Raw genomic sequence first — 26,719 nt, forward strand, 5'->3', positions numbered from 1 at the left:
TTTCAGATGCGTAATCAGTGTGCTCATTTTTACCCCAATTGTTGATGTGGGCAGAAACAGTCTCAATTTCTTGAGTTAGAGAAAGCACATTGCATGTTTTCTGTTCGAACCTCAGGTGGATGGCCCCTGCACTCACTTATTAGTTCTTCGCTGTTGAAGAGGGGAGAGACAGTCCTTGTTTTCAGCCTCTAGGGTCTCCATTCAGAACAGAGTTACAAGGCGACTGTAGCTCAGCAGGTCCTGTTGTAGCAATCACTGTATCTTTGGCACTTGGGGCTCTTCTTTTGCTGATTGCAACCTCCACCAGGCCAATGGGGTAAGCGGGTGTGTGTTCCGGGCAATAGTGGCCTTCCTAAGGCCAGAGTGGCTGCCAGGGGGACACATGGTTTGTGAAATCTGATCAGTCTTTTGGGTACAGATCTTAATGACAGGCGCAGAGAGAGACAGGAGACCCACTCCAATAGCTCTTAGACAGTCCATTTAGACTGGGTTTTCTTCGCACAAGGAACATTCCAGAATTCTTCTCCTGGACAGTCTCTTTCTGCAGAGCCAGGCAAACTCCTTCCTTCCTCAGCAGGCAAGTGACAGACTTCTAGGTCTTATGCTGACCCAAAAAGTACAGATTTCAGGTCAAGTCCCCTCACCTGTGGTAGAGGATGTCATGCAGGCCCTGATACTGGTCATACAGGGTAAACATCACTTACAACGAAACTTTTACAACGCACTACCATTACAACGCGGTCATTACAACGCAAACTATTACAACGCATTGCTCTGGGGGGCGCTCTAGGATAGGGAATAGGTTAATTTACTATCCAATAACCTTCCCTAGTGTCCACGGGGACTGGAGTTGGAATAGTAAATTAAACTATTCACTATCCAGCACCCAAAAGCGCTATGCGTTGTAATGGTATGCGATGTAAAAACCGCGTTGTAAAGGCAGGCGTTGTAATAGCCTGCGTTGTAACGTCATACATCCGTCATACAGCAGTCCTTCAAATACTGCCTTTCTTGGTCATGAAGAACATAGAACTGGAACAAAGTGGGGTGGTATGGATCCCACTTTTATATACATTTTCCAGACACAAGATGTATATTGACTGTCTCAAACTGTAGAACAGATGTGGGTTGATTATCTGTTAAGTGTCCTTCTCAAGTTGCTCTTCAGACAGCATTTGGGGAAAGCGAGGCTTCTCACAGCAGATAGCACTGGGACTTCCTCCAAGCACTCACATCATAGTCACAATATATTGTGAATTTTCTGCACCTAGCTGGCATCAGCCTTTTTGAATCAGTAATCAGACAGAACAGACTAAAAGATAGGCCTTACCTAGAAATGTCTTGACCCAATAGTAGTACCTACACTGGATATGGACCTTAGGTAAAGGGTGTTGTCCTTTGATGGTCCAATTCAACAAACCCACAATTATGTTTGAAGGAAGTTTCTCTTTCACTTTACTTGCCCCATTCGTAAGAAGGTTGTCATGGCCAAGAAACATAAAAAACTCTAAACTCCTCACCTGGGTAGTGTGTTAGCACAATGACATAGTTTTCCACATCAGACTGAGGTGGGGTCCACCGCAGAACAGCTTCTGTTGGTGTGATATTGGTCGCCATTAATGCCATTGGATTATCCAGAGCTGTAAGAAAATGAATAGAGCATTAGAGCATGTGAATAGCTGAAAGAAAAAATATCACAGTAGTTGGTAGAATTTGCAATGGCAAACAAATTGGCAGAATGGAATGAGAATAGAATTGCATATTTTCTTTATGTTTCAAGGCATCTATTCTGTCAATAAATATATTGATACAACTCCTTGAACTTTGATCACTGAACCTGGGCATAGTGTGCTAAACTGTTTCTTCTTGTCATATCAGTACCTCTGCTGGATGTGAGAGAGTGATATTCTTCGTCACTTCTACTTAAAACAAAAAATAGCTTCATGTAATGTGTCTTTTTCTTCCCAGCCAGGACTGACCCCAATCTTATTTGGTAGCACTTTCCAATGCCTTAAAGCTCATCATGGTTTAAAGGGAATTTTGTTCTGCAGCAGTGGTAGTGGCATTCTTCTTTTTAATTAGTAGGGTGCAGCCTTTAAACTTAAAGAACCTACGTTTCAATTAGTCATATTAAAAAATAGGGGGATTCAAAAAGTATCCACTTATATAGATATTTTAGTCCCGATTTAGAGTTTGGCAGATGGAGAAGTGTCTGACAGGATGGCAGAGGACATTACCTCCACCATCTCAAAGGTATCCTGCCTGCCACATTTAGAGATGACTGCTAGCCCAGCGGTCATCTCCGTACGTTGAAGCGAACCATCATCATGGTGGTTCCTTTGAATGTACTAATAGTTTGGTGTACAGTTGGGTTTGACGGACATTCACCAAATGTTTGATATCACTCATCAAAATATTAGTAATATAGTGTAAACACATGCACATCTGCAGTCATTTAAACAAAGTTCCCCATACAGTCATTCTACAGAGCCATGGGCATACTAGCATGGCTGACAGCATGGAGAGTAACCTGAAAAATGTACTTTCTATATTCTTCATTTAAAAACAAAAATAGACAGGGTTACACATTGTCTTGTGCCAGAAAATTGGACCTCTTCATCATATTACAGGATGCCATTAGCAGTAGTCTAGTATGATGTTAGAGAGCACTCTTACCTCTGAGACAGCAATGATCCAATGCTTATAGATGGTACTATTACCTTAAAGACCTCACTGATGTATCCCTAACCCTGAACATCAAATGTTTATTCTGTGTGCATCCTCACCACACCGGTGTAGGTCTAGCTGTTCTTTCTGCCTTATTTCTATCACACTATCCCATCCTGTTCTGGGCAGCTCTCACGGTGTGATCCTACCACCTCCTCACCTGTCTGGATGACAATGGACACATGCTCACTCTCTTCGCGCCCACGCATGCTGTTCAGGTTGATATCGTATTCAGTAGCTGGCTGCAAGCTGCTCAGGGTGTATTCTGTCACATCGTTTCCAAGGACCGCACTATCCACTCGTCCTGCAGATTGAGAGAGGGTACTTTCATTGTATTTCAGTCACCATCAAGAATGTAAAGATGTGAGGCATCAATTGAGAAGTATGATCAAATAAGAAGGGGAAGTATGCATGATTAAAAACAGGGTGACTAGGAAAGAAAATAGAGGACATCATGACAAAAAGTCTCCATATACACTCTTTCTTCAAGTATGGCTAAAAATATATGCTCACTGTATCGCATGCAGAAGATCGCAAGACAACATTATAACATCTACTATGTTGACTTAACCACAACATCTCATGGTCAGTAAACATGGAGTTAAGAATAGTAAATATATACTGCCTTAATGATGTAGTGGTGGGAGATGTATTGGATACAATATTATCGTCGGTCAGTATTGTGGACATCATTACAATCTTGATCTAGAGGAATGTGAGGTTTGTTTATGCTCAAGACATCAGTAGGGCAGTTTCATTGGGCTGCCTACGTATTCTTTTGCTTGTGGTGCTCCTCGTAAGATCCTTTTAGCTCTGTATTAGTACGATGCCACCAAGCAAATGCTAACAAATCACATGCATGCTACTTAGTGGGAACACCTACATCCTTGATTTTACCTGGCCAAGATGGAGGTTCTGCATATAAAGTGAATCGCTATTCCCAGATGTCTGTTGATAAACAAAATTATCTTGGAAGAAGTGGATTCTCTTTACTAGCAGAAAGGTAGGTCTTCTCCACTTGACTCTGATGATAATGATTTTGTGTCTGACGCTAGTATATAGAAACTCACTCTTGTGAATCACCTCATAAGGATAAAGTTGAAGAATGGATGATAAATACCCTTTCCAAACAAGGATGATGCTAAATAATAAGGGAGTGTTGTCTACAGTGCTCACGCCGATCCCTTATTTTGTTCAGAGGACATTTAGTGAAAATGTCTACAGATTGGTACTTATTGCCGTTCAGGAGAACTTATCGCCAGCTATGTCTTTGGAAGCACACGGACAAGCTGTCCTCTAATAAACCATTGGTGGAATTCCAGGTTGTCTTGTGAGTGTAAGGCTTCTCAGAGCTATATGCAAAAATACCTAATTTTGGTAGCAGGAAAGGTTCCACACAATGCATCTTACTTACCCATTAGTTAAAAGCATGCAACGACATGCTCTTGGAAAGTTTCTCCGGGTTAGAGAGGCTGTTGCTAGTGGTTTAACAATCATTACGAACTAATGGGGTAACCTCATAAACGTCAAAGGACCTGGATATAATGCAATAAAAACAACAAGTGGTCCTAATGTCCCTCTTATGACAGGCCAGAGAGGTAGTGACTCTAATAATTATTTGGCTAAAGTCACTCAAAATCTTTTCACGTAAGTGTTGCTCAAGAGAGAACCTAATACTCTTCAAAACGCACCAGAGAGAAAGAAACAACAGCTGTATTTTAAAGACAAAATCGTATTTATAATTTCTTATAATGCAAATAGCAAAGTCATTGCAACATAGGACAATATATCAATAGAGGGTCGCTCTAGAAAAGAGTGCAAAGACAAAGTGTTCATGTGTGAGGTGAGTGAGAGAAGGGGAATTCAAAAGGAAAGCAATTGAAGAACACAATAACATAATTTACAGTAGACACTGGTTAGAACGATGCTGAGAACAGTAGACCAGTGTGGATGGGCCTGTCTACACAACAATTTTGTTTTATTCTTCAGTGTCCATTTGATAGAATGATGCCAGCATGTTCAGAGTACATCATCCAATTTTGGGGACGGGTTGATACACTGTAGTACAGGCCCTAGGTTGGGGAGGTGTCAACGTTTCTACCCAACTATGCACATAGAGGGTAACCTAAAACCTCCGCTTGTGGGTCTTCACCAGGACAAAGGGGTACATAAGAGACAACCTGTAGCTGGCGCCCAATATGGCAAACCAAGTCACAGCTCCCAAAAGTGAGTGATCCCCACAGTTATGTGGAGTACGCAGAATATTCAATAATGTATAGTATGTAGTGCCAAATGCAGGCGGCCAAATAGTCAGAGGTTTCCACTGCGGTTATGCGGAGTGAATGGTAGGCTCCATGTGGAAGAGAGGATTAAAGGATCAACACAGCATCCTGAAAAATATTTGATGCTGTTTCAATGGGAAACATCCATTACAACGAAACTTTTACAACGCACTACCATTACGACGCAACTTTTACAACGCAAACCATTACAACGCATAGCGCTGGGGGCGCTCTAGGATAGGGAATGTATTTAATATACTATCCAACACCTTCCCTACTATCCACGGGGACTGGAGTTGGAATAGTAAATTAAATAAATCACTATCCAGCGCCTAAAAGCATTATGCGTTGTAATGGTATGCGATGTAAAAACCGCGTTGTAAAGGCATGCGATGTAAAAGTATGCGTTGTAACGTCATACATCCTGTTTCAATAGAACCAACAAATCGCCAGGGTTATTTCACTATTCGGCTCAATGGCAAAGAAACTATTGTCTCCGGTCTGCAGCTGACATGGTTTAATGTCAATGGTTTAACAATAGGCAAATTTACTTAACACTGGTCAGCTTATCATCAGAAACCACAGACTCTACATTGTCTCCTACACCGATGACACACAGCTGATTCTCTCCCTCACGATGAACATATAGCCACTAAGAGCAACTTCCATAATGGGATGAAGGCAGTAGCTGCCTGGATGAAGAGGAGCTGCCTCAAACTCAACTCCAACAATACCGAAGTCCTCATCTTGGGTTTCACTCCCTCCAATTGGGGTGACTCCTGGTGGCCAGCAGCCCTCTGAAACCCCCCCACACCCACCGACCATGCACGCAACCTCTGCATCATCCTCGACTCCTCGCTGTCTATGAACCGCCAAATCAATGCCATATCGTCCTCCTGCATCCACAAGCTTCACCTACTCTGAAGGATCTTCAAATGGATCCCCACAGAGTCCAGGAAAATGGTCATCTAGGCTCTTGTCAGCAGCAAGCTTGACTACTGCAACCCACTCTACGCCAGCAGAACCAAAAACCTCCAAAAAAAAGGGCAATGCATTCAGAATGCCTCAGCCAGACCTATACTGGACATTCCCCGCCTATGCCACATCTCCGGTCACCTGAGAGACCTTCACTGGCTTCCGGTCAACAAAAGAATCCCCTTCAACCTCCTCATGCACGCCCGCAAAACCCTCCAAAACACCGGACCTTAAAAACTCAACCACTAGCTCTCCTTCTATACACCAACCAAACAGCTCTGCCTTGCCCATCTGGCCCTGGCCACTATATCACAGATCCGCCATACCTCGGCTAGAGGAAGATCCTTCTGCTACCTCTCTGCAAAGATCTAGAACTCCCCAACGCTGCAACGCAGGCAATCACTGTTACTGCCTCAATTCAGGAAGGACCTCAAAACCTGGCTCTTCGACTGAACTGCAGACCCCTCCCCCAGCACCTTGAGACTCTTAGGTTGATTAGTCACGCTTGACAAGAACCCTGATTGCTTGATCGAGCTGATATGAATTTGATTAATCATAAACAGAATATGGTAACACGCAGTACACAAATGCCAATCATGGTTAAAAAGGGGCAACAATGAAGTATATGTCCCATTTCCATAAGAAAAGCAGGGACATTGACAATAATGAACCAAAATCTCACGAGAAGCAGTGGAAACACCATACACCACTTCTCTGTCAATAGCATCACAGGGTTGTCCAAACCCACGCTCTTAGGGTAGCATTATAAATAGGGGTTGTTGGATTGTTTCATTCTGCCGGTGGAATCGGCGGAATTTTGGGCACACTGCGTTACTCTTTAATGCAGAGTTCTTACCAAATTCCGCCAATCGCCATGTGATGTAATTTTTCTACTGCGAGGCTGCAGAAAATGCAAGCTCGCGAGCGAGATATGGCGTCCCCTATTTGCTAAGGTGGGCATACGCGGGTGGTCACAAGCGGTCAGAGGGCTGCTGATCGAGTAGATTTGCTGCTGCTTGAGTAAAATTTCTACTCGAGTGGCAGCAAAATCAAATCGAATGGCTGTGCGCTCTTGCGCAACATATGATGCCGTTTGCACTGATTTTTCAGACCTGCTTGCACTACTGGTGCTAGATTGCAGCACAAGCTGCTTATTTTCCATCTGTTGGTGGAATTCCACGGAACCTCGCTGAGATTTTATGTAACGCCGTTGAATTCTGCCCACCACTAATTATAAGACCTCTCTAATCCCCCACTGAGCCAGTAACAGGAGTTATTGAATGATTCCTGATAACCTTACTGAAAGAACACGGAATCTCTATGTCACTTACTGATGAAAAATGAGACATTACCAGCGGAATCGGGACAAAAATCACCGATTCTTGTGGTAAATCTATATTACCAAGGGGAGCGCTAGTGTCTCACCTGTAATCCCTGGTAACTCTGCCATCAGTGTTTCCAACTCTCCAGGGATCAGTGACTCCAGGTGGATGGAGTGATCAGGTGATGAAATGGAGACCTTTTTTATGAAGCCCTTAACTACCCCCTGTTAGTGGCTGAAGGGTGGGGCGGGAAAGGCGGGCAAACTACACAATGTAAACAGCACTTGGAGCCCTGTTTACTTTCTGTAACTTCAAATGGCTTGAAAACTTCAAAGACCATGTGCAGCAAGGGCAAGCCCAGCGTAGCAGCTGTCACTCCATATTGATTTTCATCTAAAAGCAGGGAATAGGAGTGGCAGAGGATACACAAAAATGTATTTTGTGAAGCAAGGTGGGCCCACCACTTCTAGCCAAGAGAACACAGCATTTTGGGGATATATTTCAATCTTCTTATTTAAAATGTTGGAATGTCTGTCTAACTTCCTACTAGCCAACTCATCCGTGACTCCTTCAACCCTGTGCCCAGGGCCAGGACCCTACCAAGCTGCAGAGAACATTGGCGGATGGAAGTGGCTGGCTTGTACACCGCTCCTATGGAGTTTTTGCCCTTTAGACATCCTTTTGACTCTCTTTTTAGAGCGAGGGACAACAATCTGACCTGTCAAGGAGAGAATGCAGGGTAAGTAGTGAAAAAACATTGAGGAACACATTTGTCAGACAAGGTAAAGTACAAAATAAAGTACCCAACTATGCATGAGTGGGGGCAGCGAGCTCATGATCCCAAAGCTGCCAGTTTCTTCTTTATACCAAGGGCAATTCTAATACTGGATTGCTTCAGCACCAAGCAATTTAACGCTTTTGGACCATTGCTTGGTTTAGCAAAAATAAGCACAGCAACCCAAAATGTTTCTTAAGAGCCTACCAATGCATTGCCAAACGCTGGGGTTGCCAAACACAAGGACTACCTAGTTTTTATTCCACGTCATGCCTTTTTTGCCACCTACACGTCTGGTCTCCATATTTTACCCTTGCAAGTTCTGTGTCATCGCAGTTTTCTTATCGTTCTTTACCTCCTTCATTCTCCCTTTTCTCTATTTTGCTTTGGGTCAAAGGCTAATGATGAAAAATAAGTACTGGTCCCCAAAAATGAGTGCCTCCAGTGTCGACCACCTGCAAACACTGGCACAAATTTAGCATTGCTGGAAAACTGAACTCCTTTCTTTCAATATCCACTTATATTTTCCAGCACATCTCTCTGGGAAGTGGGATAGGTCAATGGGCTTTCTGCATGAGTTTACCAGTGACACCTAATTATACAGCACATTTTCCATTATCCCTCTGAGCATCTCTAGAGTGCCGTCATGCACCTGCTCAAGCATGGTGTCCCTAGGCAACATTCCAGCCTCAACTCAAAAGTCTTTCCATCTGCAATGAGACAGTCTCACACCATCCTGCAAAAGCAGAAAAGAAGAGAACATTATATATTTGAGTTTATGACAGAGGCTGATGTTTAACCCTCTACAACAGAAGATCTTAACCGTTTGACGACTGTGGACTGTCACTGGGTCACTACTGAAACCCAGGGCTCTAAGCCTAGGCAGTGTTTATGATTTGAACCTTACAAAAATACAGAAACTATTTTGTTTCATTTCTAAAAGACAAAGCGATATGCTAGGCTCTAGCATACATACCACTTTGGCTTTTTTGCTGCTAGTGCATACTCTATGTCAGCACGTTCAGTGCTTCAATTGAGGCCACCAATTGTCCATATTAGATTTTGCTGGCTCTACTTGTGCTGCTCTCATGAATCAATATTAATAACGACTTAAGTTTTAGGAACTGATTTAGATGTTGCTAAAACTGGTTGCGCTGTCGCTTTTCCAACGGTTTTTCTACCCACTAGCTTGGCAGTCCGCCCGCTGTATTTAGATGACGGCGGGTCCTTGGAGGGAAGACCGTCAGGGCCCTACCATCTCTGCCAGAATCTTCCTTCTGCATCAACAGCGTCATAGGCAGAGGTGGATGTTGGAGGGAGTCCCACCAAGAATACCGCCAAGCCGATTACGATGTGCCTTTCTGTTGAGGGAACTGTGGTGGGGAAATCTCCAAACTCAGGTTGGTTGCAGAAACAAAGAAAAAGCAGTGAAAACGTACCTTTTTTCAAGTTTCCACTTCCGTTATCGTCTTGAACCCCATTGTCCAGGTCCTTCCTGTGCTGCTTCTATTTGGACACGACGCTCAGCAACCCAGTTGTTGCCGCAATCTAAAGTAGGCTTCTGAGTCTCTTCTCTCACTATGAATCGTGTGTTAACATTAGGTTTTGCCTCATGTACGTTTACATTGCCCTTACATACAATTTTTTTATGTGTCATGCATAAGTGTGAAAAGCAGCTATAATATTATCGCTTTATTAACAAGGACATGCTAGTGCGTTACCTTGCCTTAGCGCCCGTTTTCAGCATGCCTCGCATCGCATCGTTAATGAGATGCAAAGGAGGCATGCCTGACAAAACACCATGGGAAAATATCACAAACCCAGCTTTGCGATATTATCAACGAGCGGTAGCGATATTTGAAATCACGTTAACTATGCCTTAACGCAGGAAATTAACATTTGCTAAATTCCTGACTAAGGCATACCTAACATGGGAGGTGGATTGTGGGGCTAAGGCCACAGGGCCTTATCTTCAAGTTATCGCCGTTTTCCATGGAACATCGCTGGAAAACCAGCGATGTTCCATGGAAAACCCCGCTATCGCTGGAATAGTTATTGCCATAGTGCTAAGCGTTGATAATACAGTGCTAGCTTGGCGATATATTCCAGCGATAGCCGGCAATAATTTTTAAGCACGCTGAGCATGCTCAACGATAATTATCACTGGGGCTTGATAATATGACCCTTAGTTTTTCCCTTTTTGGCTCTCCTTGGGGGTGCCCGGTTCTACCTCAGGCAGCCCACTCCAGGCTGCCCCCGTTGGTTCCCCACTTGGTCCACACCTCCGGGTGCTGCCATGGGAGCCAGCAGTCTCACTTTCCCTGCCCGCTCCTGTGGGCAGGGTGCAGTCTCTTTTGGTAGCCACCCGCTCCTTCCCAGACAAAGGCACGGGGAGCGGGCCAGCGTATCACAGATGGGAGGAGTGAGGTGCTCCCCCTTCCTCCTTTCCCTTGTCGATCCCAAGACCCCATTGATGAAATCGGCCCTGTGGTTGGGATCCCTGGGCCCTTTTCACTCTTGGGAGGGAACCCCATGCACGCTCCCTCCCAGGGTTTAAAATGTTAGCACCTTCCTTGCGGCACCTCCCGGGCCCTGGCCCACCCCAGGGTTTGAAATACTCAGGCAGCGAAGCGCCATCCGAGGACAAGTTCAAAGGTTGCCAGACTTTCACATGCCATAACCTGGGCACCATTTGACTGATTTGGGAGATCTTGGGTTCATTTAGCTCCTGGTGGTGAGCCCTAGCTACCTGGAGCCCTTTCCTCAGGTCTCCTGGTCTCTAAAATTGCAAACTCTGCAGAAAGCTTTTTCCAATGGCTCCCTTCACCAGCCTTTGTCTTTTGTTTTCTCTAGAGCTCGTCTCCTCCGTGGCACAGAAGCCCACTCTTCCCCCCTACTAGTCCTCCGGAGGTGTAAGGGGACTAGCTCCACTGTCCCTGGGGCCAACTGAAGTTAGAGTCCTTAGACCAGATGAGGATCGGGGTTTCCTTCTTCCAAATGTCCATGACTGCCATCTCCAGTCTCAGTGTCCAGCAGAAAACCACAACCAAGAAATAGCTCTACCTCTTGCACCAGACCGTTTAAGTGGGGGCAGAAGGGTCCAGAAGTGAGGCACCTCTGGCCTATTCTGGGGTGCCACATCATCTCTCTGCCTTGTTCCAAAATACCTGCACAGTCCGATGGGACATATCAAAATGCTGTCACCCAGGAGTCACTAGTCAAATCTGCACAGGGTGTCTCAGCTCCACCCCTTGCCAACATCACTGCCAGGGCCTTTCCCACCAAATATTCAAAGGGAGCCCCATCCTGTGTTGGCTCCAGAGGTCTCAACTCCCTCTTTTAGTCAGTGGGCTTGGGCTGGCCCATCCCTGGTACAGTGTGACAGCTGATTGATTGATGCAAATCCTTCCTCCCCATCCCTTTCCTCCTGAGGAGTTGAGTGAAGCACTGTTAATTGCTTCCTTTGTGTGGGGATGCCTCTGGTCCTGCTGCTGGAGAGAAATGTAATTAACTTGGCATAGCAGGGTGAAAAAAGGCCTGGGCACCAATCCTGAGCTGAGGCAGAGAAATATGACAATCCTGGGTGACAGATAAGCTGTATAGACATCTTCTTGGAACTCTGATATTTGGGTTTGGCATACAGATTCCACCCCAGTTCAATATTCCACTAGTCTCCGTAGGCCAAAGGGAAGCAAAGGTGCACTCTAACGCAGTCTTCTCCATAGGTGTATAATGGAGTGTCACTGCAGACAAGACAGTAAACCAAACTGCCTTTCCCTATGAGTGTACAATAACATTATGAGGCCTACACTAGGTAATTCTCCAATCCTGCAAAGTTCCCTCTCTGCCAGGCTACCTGTGCGCAGTTACTGGACTGCACACAACAGGAGTCTCCCATGCAGAGCCCTCACATGTGTGCATATGTGTTCATGTGTAACCTGCCAAGTGCCCCTTACTCTTGCTGCATCGCAGCGTCCTCATCTTACAAGGGGGACACTGGTGGTAAACACATGCAGTCCATCTACCATGAGTTTATCGTGAGTAAGTCACCAATGGTGAGGCTCACGACAGTAAAAGGTCAAACCAGGTGATTAAAAAGCAAAAAATATGAGGGGATTTGATGGGCCAAAGCCATCGCCTTACACAATTAATAGCACCAACTAGCTAACTAACTGGGGGTCTCTTCTACCCCAAGTCCATGTACAAAACAGCCTTTCCAGGACATGTATCGTGTAACCTGGGAGACCTAAGGTGAGTTTCCTGAGGAACCATTCTGGGGGCTTCTGCATGCTCTGCATCCCCCAAACATCCACTAAAATATTGGTGGTATCCTTGTTCCTTCATGGGGCACTACAAAGAGGCCCATGGCCATAGGCTAATTTCCAGCCCGAGCTAGGGCTTATGGAGCAATCCCTGGCCTGCGGCATGCATATTAGTTGATCAGCTTTCTTACACATTTAGCTGCTTCTCTTTGCTTTGCAGCCCACAGCGTTCAAAGAAAGGGGTTTCACTTGGTGTGTTTTCCCACTGGGCACCTGGGTGGGGACATTTCATTTTGTTGGGGAAGCGTAGGGAGTCCACTCTCGCCCTTCCCAGCCAGCTCCCCACCTGGTCAACACTATTCCTGGTGCAGGCGCAGAAGCTGGCAAGATCCCCTTCTCCTGCCCGAGTCCTCACGGGTGGGTTGCTGTAGGTTCTGCTCTTCCCCCACTACCCCCAGTTACTTGCGGAGAGCAGGAGGCAGCACAGGCGGAGAGCAGGGGGCAGCACAGCCTGGGAGGGCACTTTCCTTGATGCCTCCTTTGTCCTCTTGTGTACCACTGGGATGGGGTTCCCTGAAACTCCTGAATTTCATACTGCACTGGGGATGGTATCGCTACGGCTGAAAGATGGTCGGGGGGCGCACACACTTCCCTTCTCTGTTAATTTTGAAAATATTGGGGATGCACTGGTTCCTGGGGGCTTGCCCCTCTATGGAGAAATGTGTTGAGGATGCGGCGAAGCACCTTGTGATTTTGTTCGCCACCTAGTCTCCCAAGGCATCAGGCTTTGTCTCCATTTCCCAGCCCAGTAGGGCTGATTTTGACAATCTTCGGCTCATTTTGCTCCTAGCGGCAAGTCCTAGCCACAAGGATGATTTTCTTTAGGCATCCTGCCCTGTAAAAGGGGCTCTTTTCATGGAGGACTGGATTTTTACTGCTTTCTCTGCCAGACCTGTCTTCTGCCTGGACTCCAGGTGCTCTTTCCTGCTTGGGGTGCATCTTCCACAGCCACTCCACATCCAGCAGCAGAACACCCTCCCTGCACACTTCCCAGGTGTTGGAGCTTCCTGGATTCTTGAAGGGCAGCTGGGTGTCAGCAGAGTCAAGGGGCAGACCAAAGTAGTCCCAGGAAAACCCTTGGGGTCTCCAGGAGAGCAAATTCCTGTTACTCAGGGGCATAAGGGTGACAAAGCCATCAGCCCTGTAGAGACCCATCCAAGTCCTGGGGGTGACCTGAAGTGAAAGTTCCATAGTGCATCTTCGTAGGACATCAGGTGGATTCTCCTTCCAGCTGGGAGTTCTTTTGCTGTAGTGATTCCCAGGTCCAGCATCTTCTCCTCTATCTCTCACTTGTGCAGGGGGTTTTAAGTGGGGTGGAAAGTTCTGGAAGTCAGGAACCCATGGTTAATCCGAGAATTTCAAATTATCCCTCCACCCCTGTCCCAAGCCTCCTGCACATCATTCTGGGATAATCCAATATGGCAACTTCAATTTGTCCGTGAAAAGAGTTTCTCTAAGACCCTAGGCTCTGCCCCCAGCTGACACATCTACCTAATTCCCCAACCCCACCAGTACTTCATAGGTGAGCTCTCCTGTGTTGGCTCCAGAGGTCTGGCCATCCTCCTTGGTTTCCGTGGACCGGTGGCCCAGCCTACGTGCAATGTGACACGCCAATTAACAGATGCAGATTCCCACCCCATATTTTCCTGTCCCAGGAACTGGGTCAAGCACTGTTAATGGCTTTATTGTGTGGAGAGGACGTTGATCCTCCTGCTAGAGAGTAGAGTAATTAACTCAGGCAAAGGCCTGGAAACTGATTATGAGATGAGCCAAGTAAATATGATAATCCTTAAATTGCTATAAGGAGTGCAGGTATGATGTCAGGGACTGAAAATCTACTCAGGTACATGTTTACTGCTAGACAGATACCTCACTGGACCCTATAGGCCTAAGTGGGGCAAAACTGTACCTTAGTGCAGATTTCTCTTATATTCTATAATATAGTGTAAGTACACTAGACCTTTAGTAAGCACTATAGACTTACACTATAAATGCCCACTTACATCATAAGGCCTACCCCAGGTCAGTAACACCCCTTGGAAGGTCTCTTCTGTGATAGACTACTGCCCAGATACCAGGCTGTGCAAAATGATAGACACAAAAGCAGACCACATACTAGCACATGTGTCTGCACACATGTTCACATATAACCAGCCCAGGGCCTCTAACCCTAGCTGGGCAGCAGCAACCTTATCCCAAAAGAAAGACATTGTTGTTTAGCACATTCAGTCCATTTACCATTTATTTATTTACGAGTTTATATCGCGCTCGAATCGACTCCCGAAGGAGTATCTCTGCGCCCAAAAAAACACCAGAAGCATAGTCAAGGCAGTCAGTAGGGAGGTGAATTAATTCTGAAACAAGAACGTTTTCAATTGTTTCCTGAAACTCAGATGTTCTGTGCATTGCCTGAGCGCCAGGGGGAGCTTGTCCATAAAGTAGGCCCGACAACGGACAGAGCCTTGCCACCTTGTCTGACCTTCCTTACAGCTGGCACTCTCAGGAGAAGCTGGCTGCTGGACCTGAGAGACCGAACAGGATTGTAAGGTCTAAATTTATCTGTCCAGTGTGCTGGCCCTAATCCATTTAAACTCTTATGAATTAAGCAGCAGGCTTTGGACTTTACCCTATTTCGGACTGAGAGCCAATGTCATTTATCCAGGAGGGGTTTTGACGGCGATCTCGGAGGGGAGTTTAACACCAGCCTGGCTGCCGTATTTTGCACCACTTGGAGTTTGGCTAATACTCCATCATTGGCTGACAGCAAAAGCCTGTTACAGTAGTCGAAACGGCTAAGTATCAAAGCCTGCACCAAGGTTTTTCTGGTGTAATCAGGCAGTAGGGGGAAAACTTTCCGCAAAAGACCAATGACGTGAAAGCAAGAGCCCGCCACGAAATTGCCATGCTGCTTAAGGGAGAGCTCACGATCTAGGCGCACCCCTAGGTTTTTCACGGACTGCTTAGGTTCAGGCACTGGGCCAAGATCCTGCGGCCACCAATCCGGGGTCCACAAGATCCTAGCCTCCCCAAAGAGCATGACCTCCGTCTTGCCTACGTTACACTGGAGGCAATTTGATGACATCCATTTGGCCACTGCCCTCATGCCATCGGAAAAGGAGGTCCTCACGTCGTCGGTGAGAGCTCTGAAAGGAAACAAGAGCTGAGTGTCATCCGCGTAAGATACCCGGATGAAACCAAACTCTCTCAGGATTCTGGCCAGAGGGGCCACGTAGATGTTAAAGAGAGTTGGGCTCAAACAGGAGCCCTGTGGCATCCCCTTGGTGATCTCAGTCTCTGCCGATCGAAATGTACCCATGCTGACAGATTGGGTACGATTAGATAAGAAACTCCTTAACCAGGCCAGAGCCGTGCTCTTAAGGCCGATCTTAACAAGCCGTCCGAGCAAGATGTTGTGGGATACAGTATCGAACGCCGCCGATAAGTCTAGCAGCACCAGGACAACAGAATGGCCCCTATCCTGGTACATATGAAGATCATCTATCACCGACGGTAATGCTGACTCAGTACTGTGTTTTGGCCTAAAGCCAAATTGGGAGTGATCTAGACTATCGGTCTGTTCGATAAAGTTCGATAAGTGCCTATTCACATGCTTTTCTGTGAGTTTTCCCATGAATGGAAGCAGGGATATTGGTCTAAGATTAGACAGATCCGTCCAAGGGATAGCAGAATTTTTCCTGATGGGTCTAACCAGTGCCTTTTTCCACGTTCCGGGAACCCGCCCTTCAGTCAATGAGAGATTCTCAAGGCCCTGGATCCCTAGACCCAGTGTATTCCCCACCACCGGCATCGTTCTAGCAGGAATGATATATAAAAGGCTGCCACTCTTGATTTGGCTCACAAAGCATTCAACCTCTTCCAGAGAGATAGGGGGGAATATGCTAAGGGAAGCCGGGCATAGTTCTTCCTCTTCAACCAAGGACAATGATATACCTCCAGCGGAGGACAGATTAGCATTGGTAATGTTATCATAAATCCTGTCTATCTTGTTTGTGAAAAACTGTGATACTTCATCACACAGTTGCTGTGAAAATAGTTCAAGACTTTCACCCGCAACTGGTTTCACAAAGGACTGCAGTATTTGGTACAGAACCCTGGGAGTGTTGCCCGCATCTGAAAGTAGAGACGCAATGACCATAGATTCACAGTGAGGGAGACTCTGGTAGTGAGGCTCACTCACCGTTAAAGACCAAAAAACAGGCATCATAAGTGAACAATGCAGGGGGATTAAATAGGCAAAACCCACTTTGCAGCAGCCTCTAATTTGAAACTCCTTCCAAAGTAAAAAACATGTTAAAAATGATAACTTTCAATTTTCCTTTTTTTGTAAATGTATACTTTAATATTTACTATTGTTTAATTTTATAAACAATCACAGACCACATGAAAAGGCGTTGGTGCTCTCTAGGGCTCTGCAGACTACTGGTTAAGAACCACTGCTATGCAGGTTTGTGGTAGAAAGAGATGACAATGTTTGCTGACACTTAGAAATACTGGACATAGAAAGAGTTACACACTGTGGGCTTACCTTGAGCTGACTGGTAGGACAAGCGGTAGTGGTCAAAGGAGGTTATGGGAGGGCTCCAGGTGATAGTGGCCGACTCCTCTGTCACATTGCCCACGACAAGGTCCCTTGGTGGATCCATCCCTGCAGGATCCAGTGGCACAAAAAACCAAGAAGGATCAATCAAGTTCATTATGATATCGTTAGCAGAAGCTGAGGACATTGCATTGTACTGTAGCATTTATATAGGGCTTCATATTTGCTTTGTGGGGCACAGCTGCACCTTTTCAGAAGGGTAGCACGATACACCGTGGGGGAGTGCGTGGGTGTTTTATTTGCTGTGATCTTATGCTGGAGGATTAATAGTGTTGCACATCAGTGATTAAAGAGGTGCTTAATCTTGTCTTGTGGTGCAAACCCTATCAGTGTAATGGGAGAAAGGCACAGACAATATAATTGGACTAAGCTGGTGGTTATAATTCACTCTGTAGATCCTGTGTCAGCCTTCATGGTCTGTATTATGCTAGAAGCAGATAGCTAGCTGGGTAGTCTGTGGTTTAAGTAGTCCAATTTTGCTGTAGGGGCCAGGAAGACTAAAACTTAATGGCAGCTGCATAATCCCAACTCAACCAGAGGGGCAGTACTGAACTGGGTGCATATAGACCAAAAGAAGGAGGGTATGGGAGAAGGCTCAGTTCTCCATATTGTAACATGTGCAAGGCAAAGATGCTGTCAAAGGAATAGAATGATGGCAAATGAACAGGAATGGGATGTGAGATGGTGACATAACCAGTAGTCATGCACCTTTTTTAAAGACAGGGATATTGCCTATTGCTGTACAAATACACCTCACAAGCGAGGAAAGTAGGAGAAGGACAATCAAGCTTTGCAGCCTAAGCAGAAACTTCTACATTATCATATCCTCCTGCTAGGCCAAACGAGTTCAAAATGTTGAGCAGGCATTCACTCCCCAAACTCTTCTCAAGTCCCCGAAGGCTCCCAGAGGCCGATAAGCACCATCCAGGTCATGACTCAGACTGTAGACAGACCTACCCCATGCACACGTGAGGGTGGGAGGTGAAGCACTTGATAGGTTGCAACCCCTACAGCACAAGAATGAATAATCAAATCCCATTTTACTTTCTATAATCGCCCCTCCACTCTGGCAATATAGCTTGGTACTGGGTGGGTGGAATGTTTACTTCTTGATCATGATTAAATTAATGGTTGGTGAGGTAGTGGCCTTTCATTATTACTGTCTGCCAAAATTATTCTGAGGGTCATTGGGTGGGGTCCACTGTGGCAATCTCTTCAAAGAGGTCTTTGCATGTAGAAGCATGAGTGCCACGTGGTTATGCTGTGGTGTTTATATGGGTAAATTGTAGCATTGCTTCAGTGACTAGCATTGAATAGCAGAGATAGAGCTAAGAGTCGAAAACCATGGGCCATGCACTGCATGACTGAGGTGCATTGGCAGATGGCTGCATTGGACTCAATACTGAAGAAGCTGAACCTGTAGCACAGGATTGAGGTGCACTGAAAGATCCATGCAGAGTTCAGATTCCCATATAATCTGGACTGGGCAGTTTGATGGCCAAGTTAGTTAACCGGAAAACAACGCATAGATGTTCCATCCTGGCCTTTTCTTCTTGTGCCAATAGCAGACCCTTGATTCGCAAAGACCAAGGTCATTCTTTGCTTACCTGTTGTGACTGAGCCCACCACGGGCTCTGAGGTGACTACCCCATGCACGGCCACCAGTGCCACCATGTACTCCGTGGAAGGTCGTAGACCTGTGAGAATGGTGTGTCTCTGGGAGGCGTCCACTGTGACCTGCAGGGCCTCCCCGTGCTCTTTGGGGTTGTAGCTGAGGAGGAAATGATCTGCCGGAGGTGAGGGGTCGGTCCAGGACACATTCACACTTGAGGAAGTGATCCGAGAGAAGTGCAGCAGCGTGATTGGCCGGAACCCTGAAAAACAAAGGAAGTGATTCTTGTAACGAAGGTAACAGATGCATAGCAATCTTCATGAACCTTCAGCTTGTCTGAGCCCCAATACGCCAAAGGTACTTTGAGGTTCTGGATTTACACTGGTAAGAAATGAGATCTAACACAGTAATTGCTACAAAGTGGAAAAGGAGGGATCGGGTAAGTAGAATTTTGTCTTAAATTAGGATTTTGTCTTAAATTAGACCTAAGTTTGTCTATTATTTAATTTAAGATAAAATCCTAATTTATGGCAAAATCCTAATTTAAGACAAAATCCTAACTTCGGACAAAATCCTAATTTAAGACAAAATCCACACTTAAACCAAAATCCTAACTTAAAACAAAATCCTAATTTAAGACAAAATCCTAATTTAAGACAAAATCCTAATTTAGGACACAATCCGCCGATGACACGCCACATACGCCGATGACACGCAGCTGGCGGTGGCACTGAATGGAGACTCCAGCATGGACGCCCCCACCTTCCAGTCAGCGTTAAAAGCTGTTGCTGGCTGGATGACGGACAACCGATTACAACTAAATGCCTCTAAGACCGAGGTCATTATCTTCGGTAAGGAAAGTGGTCTATGGGGAGATCAATGGTGGCCTACTGATCTTGGCCCTGTGCCTACCCCTGTGAGTGAAGTCAGAAACCTTGGGGTGTGGTTCGATGACAAGCTCTCATTTACTTCCCATACCAAACGCGTGGCTGGCGTATGTTTTGGTACCTTGCATGGTCTGAGACCCATTTTTAAATTTTTCGATGCTGAGACAAGACAGATCATGGTCCAGGCTCTGGTTCTTACCAGACTGGACTATGCCAACTCTCTGTTTTTGGGCTTAAACCAGGCCGAACTGTCCCGTCTCCAGAGGGTTCAGAACGCGGCGGCTAGGATGCTTGTCGGCCTCCCGAAATTTGTCTCAGCTCGCCAAACCATCCGCAATCTTCATTGGCTTCCGATTGAGCAAAGAGTTAAGTTTAAAGCCCTCTGCTTAACTTTTAAAATCCTCAACCTAGCCTCTCCCCCGATCCTTGCACAGACTATTCTGCACTATGTTCCTACCAGAGCTCTTCGCTCTGCTAGTCTTAACCTTGTCATAGTGCCTCGTTTTAAAAGGGCTAGAGTGGGTGGTCGCTCGTTTTCAGTGCTGGCGGCTGCTCTTTGGAATTCTCTTCCAGCTCCACTCCGCTCAATTTCAGATCTGCTTCCTTTTAGGAAGACCTTGAAGACTTTTCTTTTCTCCACAGTTTAGCCTGTTTTTTGTCCAGCTTTCTTAATCGTGTTGTGTTATTCAGATCTCCAAGCGCCGGGACGCCACTTGGCTGCGGCATCCGCGCGCTATATAAAAAATAGTTAACATAACATAACATAACATAACAATCCTAATTTAAGACAAAATCCTAATTTCAAGACAAAATCCTAATTCAAGACTACTAAATGCCTTCTGTGAATACCAAAAGTAGTAAGTTTAGGATTTTGTCATAAATTAGTTCTGTGAATCGGTTCCGCAGAGTCTTTGCACATGTAAGTATACATTTTAGTAACAAATCTTGGAGAGATATGCATGACTGGCTGAAGAAAAGCATCAGTCTTTTTACAAAACTGTATGGGATTAGTTAGGAGTAAGAGAGGTTTAGGAAGGTTCGGGAAGGGGTCGGTTCAGGGAGGGGCGTCACCCACTCAGGCAAGTGTAAGGCAATTGTATGCAAGGGATGGAGACATGTAACTTACACTTTTGTAGTTAATTTACTCTCATAGCTGCTAGTGAATACCCAAAGCTAGTAAACTTACTCAATAGAGTAAATTTCTCAAAAGTGTAAGTTGCCTTTGTGAATCAGGCCCACAATGTGGCTATAATGACTAAGCAGCAACACTGTGCAGGTCATGATTGAAACAGGAGTACCGCTTTGTGAGAAATGCTTAATAAAAAGCAGTATTGTGTGTACTCTTAAAATGCTAGACTCCAAACCAAGGCACAAAATATTTTAAATTGGCAACTTTTCAGAAATGCTGTTGGGGAAAAAACGTAATATATATCTTAGTTCCGTGCTATCATAAAGCGGATGCTGCACAAATGAAAGAAAAGCAAATAACTGGATACCTCTTAATAGGCTCTTTGTCATGACGGTGAGTTTTACTCAGAGGTATTACGCATGAAGGGCCTAGAATACTGTTCATGTAGTTTGAGATTCCCATGACAAATACAATCATCATCATGCAAACTACTGCAAACTAAAACAAGCATTTGCAATGCAATAGGACTCACATTTACACGAGTTTGAGCTATTGGCATTGGGAATGTCACCGATATAGTGCTTCCTGCATTTAAGCAGCCTATATTTCTTACAATTCTACGATCAAAGACAGTGGGTGTGGTTTTTTAACTTAAAGCTTTTCTGTTCATGAGTAACCGGATAATGCTTATTAATATCAGGCGCTGGCTGTGTTTGTCAGCAGTGTTCAGTTGACATTCATACACTTGGTAAGGCTACATCAGGCTTTATTGTTTTGTATATGTAAATTGGGGGATAAAGTCCTTGCTGGTCTTTAAACTTTTTCCCTTCGGACCCTCCCATCCTGTTTTGTATTCTTGGGCAAATGTTCCTCACATATAAAGCACCAGCCTGGTTATGGAGGACGACTTAATGACACATGCAGTGATCGGAGGTTGAGTTCGAATCTTGTTACGGTCAACTCAGATTTCCTCACATGTGTGTTTGGTAAATTCAGTGCATCTGAATTTGGTAATTGAAAAATCTGTTATTTACATTGCTTACAAACTGTAAAAGTATGGTGTGATATGCTATACATTATTACATTAATTTTCAATTGTTTATGTTGTATATAGGTGCAATACAGTATCTTTTGGTTTTCTTCAGACTCTATCGGGTTTCTCGTAACTGGATAGTTTACATTGTAATGCAGTTTCTTTATTGCATTTTTCCACTGCAGCATTACTTTTCGCACACAATGGCATGTTGTAAACTGACTTACTCACAGAGCCACGCCTCCGTGTTTCACATGGCCGGATTAAAAAGCTACAAATGACAGGAGACCTGTTTCATCCCACAGCAAAATATACTGTGTATTGTCCGAAACCGGAGACATGTTATATCTGTTAAAACAGTGATGGATCAAGCCCTGATCTTTTGACATGGGTAGGAGTGTTCTGCTTAATTCAGATACTCTGTCCATCACCACCCCCTTTATGAATCGTTTTGGCCACCATAAATGTGGTAGTGTATACTCAGATGTGATTCCCTTGCTCACTGCACCATCAGGATTCAAGCAAGCCGGGCCGAAGACGGCTGTAATGCCAGAAACCGGTCCCCGGAAGCTTGTTTCCTTTCCAGTAAAGAATAGGCTTGGTAGTTTGGTCTGCCCTGTTCCCATGATGCACTGGGCCAGGGTCAGACTAATTTGCATGTAGCCAGGTTCTGAGCTGGGATGGTGCAGTGAGCTAAAAAACGGTGATGGATCAAGCCCTGATCTTTTGACATGGGTAGGAGTGTTCTGCTTAATTCAGATACTCTGTCCATCACCACCCCCTTTATGAATGGTTTTGGCCACCATAAATGTGGTAGGGTATACTCAGATGTGAGTCCCTTGCTCACTGCACCATCAGGATTCAAGCAAGCCGGGCCAAAGACGGCTGTAATGCCAGAAACCGGTCCCTGGAAGCTTGTTTCCTTTCCAGTAAAGAATTGGCTTGGTAGTTTGGTCTGCCCTGTTCCCATGATGCACTGGGCCAAGGTCAGACTAATTTGCATGTAGCCAGGTTCTGAGCTGGGATGGTGCAGTGAGCTAAAAAACGGTGATGGATCAAGCCCTGATCTTTTGACATGGGTAGGAGTGTTCTGCTTAATTCAGATACTCTGTCCATCACCACCCCCTTTATGAATCGTTTTGGCCACCATAAATGTGGTAGGGTATACTCAGATGTGAGTCCCTTGCTCACTGCACCATCAGGATTCAATCAAGCCGGGCCGGAGACGGCTGTAATGCCAGAAACCGGTCCCCGGAAGCTTGTTTCCTTTCCAGTAAAGAATTGGCTTGGTAGTTTGGCCTGCCCTGTTCCCATGATGCACTGGGCCAGGGTCAAACTAATTTGCATGTAGCCAGGTTCTGAGCTGGGATGGTGCAGTGAGCTAAAAAACGGTGATGGATCAAGCCCTGATCTTTTGACATGGGTAGGAGTGTTCTGCTTAATTCAGATACTCTGTCCATCACTACCCCCTTTATGAATCGTTTTGGCCACCATAAATGTGGTAGGGTATACTCAGAGGTGAGTCCCTTGCTCACTGCACCATCAGGATTCAAGCAAGCCGGGCCGAAGACGGCTGTAATGCCAGAAACCGGTCCCCGGAAGCTTGTTTCCTTTCCAGTAAAGAATTGGCTTGGTAGTTTGGTCTGCCCTGTTCCCATGATGCACTGGGCCAGGGTCAGACTAATTTGCATGTAGCCAGGTTCTGAGCTGGGATGGTGCAGTGAGCTAAAAACGGTGATGGATCAAGCCCTGATCTTTTGACATGGGTAGCAGTGTTCTGCTTAATTCAGATACTCTGTCCATCACCACCCCCTTTATGAATCGTTTTGGCCACCATAAATGTGGTAGGGTATACTCAGATGTGAGTCCCTTGCTCACTGCACCATCAGGATTCAAGCAAGCCGGGCCGAAGACGGCTGTAATGCCAAAAACCGGTCCCCGGAAGCTTGTTTCCTTTCCAGTAAAGAATTGGCTTGGTATTTTGGTCTGCCCTGTTCCCATGATGCACTGGGCCAGGGTCAGACTAATTTGCATGTAGCCAGGTTCTGAGCTGGGATGGTGCAGTGAGCTAAAAAAACAGTGATGGATCAAGCCCTGATCTTTTGACATGGGTAGGAGTGTTCTGCTTAATTCAGATACTCTGTCCATCACCACCCCCTTTATGAATCGTTTTGGCCACCATAAATGTGGTAGGGTATACTCAGATGTGAGTCCCTTGCTCACTGCACCATCAGGATTCAAGCAAGCTGGGCCGAAGACGGCTGTAATGCCAGAAACCGGTTCCCGGAAGCTTGTTTCCTTTCCAGTAAAGAATTGGCTTGGTAGTTTGGTCTGCCCTGTTCCCATGATGCACTGGGCCAGGGTCAGACTAATTTGCATGTAGCCAGGTTCTGAGAGCTGGGATGGTGCAGTGAGCTAAAAAATAGTGATGGATCAAGCCCTGATCTTTTGACATGGGTAGGAGTGTTCTGCTTAATTCAGATACTCTGTCCATCACCACCCCCTTTATGAATCGTTTTGGCCACCATAAATGTGGTAGGGTATACTCAGATGTGAGTCCCTTGCTCACTGCACCATCAGGATTCAAGCAAGCCGGGCCGAAGACGGCTGTAATGCCAGAAACCGGTCCCCGGAAGCTTGTTTCCTTTCCAGTAAAGAATTGGCTTGGTAGTTTGGTCTGCCCTGTTCCCATGATGCACTGGGCTAGGGTCAGACTAATTTGCATGTATCCAGGTTCTGAGCTGGGATGGTGCAGTGAGCTAAAAAACGGTGATGGATCAAGCCCTGATCTTTTGACATGGGTAGGAGTGTTCTGCTTAATTCAGATACTCTGTCCATCACCACCCCCTTTTTGAATCATATCTGTGATCCAGCACTGTACTTTGTACCATGTTAATGGTTTGAATCACTTTTCTTAACTACACATGTTGTTGTAAGGGAAAGCTGGATTATTCTATTTCACTAACTATAGCAGTAAATAATAATTCAACACAAACACACTAAAATATAAACCATGTGGCTATAAAAATGTATAAACGACACACATTAAATGCTCGATTCGTTTCATTGCACAAAACGCAGTGGTCGAAAATTAATAATTCACAAGGGATTGTGAAATATGGATAAAATGTCATAGGTCCCCTTGAAAAGTGTGCTTCATCATAAAAACGCCTGCCTTCAGGCCACTGTATAGAGATATTTCTTTGTCAGGGCCACTGGCATTGTGTGAAAAGGGAGGACTGAATTATGCAGCAGGGATATCTAAATATGGGGCATGGAAAGGCAAATTATGCAACTTCCTGTGGCACTGTATATTTATAAGGCGCAGACCTGGCAGTGATGCGCCCGTGTGTTCTCTATTCACAATGCGTACAGGACATTTGAAGTGCACTCTATTTTAACAAGCATTTGCAATGCAATATTTCTCTAATTTACGGGAGACCTATTGCATTGCAAAGGGTTGGCAACTTGGCATCAAGGACAACAGGAGTGTGGGCGGGGGGAGAAGGCACGGACATCTGTAGAGAGGGAGTGCTGCGAGAAGCATGGACAACGGGAGGGCGGTGAGGGAGGAGAGGAGAAGGCACTGACTACTAAGGGGAAAAGAATGCACAGACAACGGGAGGGAGGGTGGAGGGGGGAGAAGGCACAACAACGGGAGGGGGGGTAGAAGGCACCAAAACATTTTGTGTCGCTACGTGTGCCCCTCTACCTGGTCCGTGTCATGCGGAGGGCTCCAGCTGCTTAATAAAGGAAAAAGTACATGCCCATGTAACAACTAAGTAAAGGGGCACATAGCCACAGGAGGATACAAATGACGACATGGCTGTCCTAAGGAGGGACTAACAAGTCTCATGATGAATCAGAACACAGCATTTACAAAGGACAAACACAAGCCAATGAAAAATAAGGGTGGGGGAGTGGGTAAAGCTTCTCTCCGCACTGAACTACTACAGCTCTTCACAGAGCAGCGCGCGCATGCTGGCTCACGCTCTACCTTAAAAACAGGACTGCCTGGAAGTTACTGTAGGACATTTTTTCTCAAACTGTGGCTTGGGTCCTAAGCCTATTTTTGGGGGTTGTGAAAGTCCAAGCAACAAAAAAAAGGGATGCCTTTAAATACAGGGGCAGATTTATGAAGGCCTTGCGCCGCCGGTGCGTCATTTTTAACATGGGAAAAAGTGACGCACCGGCGGCGCAAGGCCTTCATAAATCTGCCCCACAGTGTTTATCTTATCACAAATTTTTCACTTCAAAGATCAAGATCAAATGTCAGGCTATGTCTTCTGAGAAATATCTGCAAATTTTCTAACATGGGGATTGGTGTTTTCAAACTCTTCTGAGTTTGCAATCAGAGAAAGAAAATTAAAGTGAATTATGTGACAATCTTGCTAGGCACTGGGACTGAAAGGAAAACTGTGAGATGTCAATTTTTTGTAGATTAACTGTACACATTGAGCAGGTAAGAATGCAAAATTTTATTGCATTTTTTTGTTATTCTGAACACAGATTTGAATAGGATTAAAGCCAATCAAGACACATTAGTAAGTGATGCACATGTTATAAATATATTCACTGAAACCCGATTTCCACACATTATCATATGTGCGCAATATAGCTTCACCAGTAAAAATATCTCTGTGCACATTTAGAGGCTATTTCAGTAGAAAATGTGCCGTCTATAAATAACAGTTCGCGACCACAGGGTGTTTTAGTTACATAAACAAATCGCCCGCCTCTTGTCCATTAAAGCTAGGTAGGTCGCACACGTTAGTCGTTCAAAAATTTGGGTCGTGATTCAAATACCTTGGCAAGCACTGCCCTGGAGACAGGGGGCAATCAACAGCTATTTACATAAACAGCTGATATTGTCCGCAATACAAACCGTAGCAACTAAGTACAATAATAGAAATAGGAACTCAGACACTGTGTTCTACATTGTGCAAACTTTGTCAGATGTCTCTGTCAGCTGCCTCTAGCCAGAAGTTAAAAAGCAGGAAAGCGCCCAAAGGCATGCTGCATTGATTTGTTTATGCA

The 26,719-nt window shown here is 45.4% G+C and overlaps 1 protein-coding gene across 1 annotated transcript in view; it reads right to left on the minus strand.

The window, feature by feature from the left end:
• The window catches only part of TNR (tenascin R), a 736,434-nt gene that overhangs the window by 81,397 nt on the left and 628,318 nt on the right, over positions 1-26,719 (minus strand). The window contains exons 12-15 of the mRNA XM_078642004.1: positions 18,629-18,895; positions 16,950-17,069; positions 2,888-3,031; positions 1,521-1,640 (exon numbers count right to left, since the gene is read on the minus strand). Coding sequence (XP_078498130.1) covers positions 1,521-1,640; positions 2,888-3,031; positions 16,950-17,069; positions 18,629-18,895 — 651 coding nt within the window. The remainder of the gene's footprint in view (positions 1-1,520; positions 1,641-2,887; positions 3,032-16,949; positions 17,070-18,628; positions 18,896-26,719) is intronic.

The sequence above is a fragment of the Lissotriton helveticus genome, chromosome 1_1, assembly GCF_964261635.1.
Source record: "Lissotriton helveticus chromosome 1_1, aLisHel1.1, whole genome shotgun sequence".
Classification (NCBI taxonomy): Eukaryota; Metazoa; Chordata; class Amphibia; order Caudata; family Salamandridae; genus Lissotriton; species Lissotriton helveticus.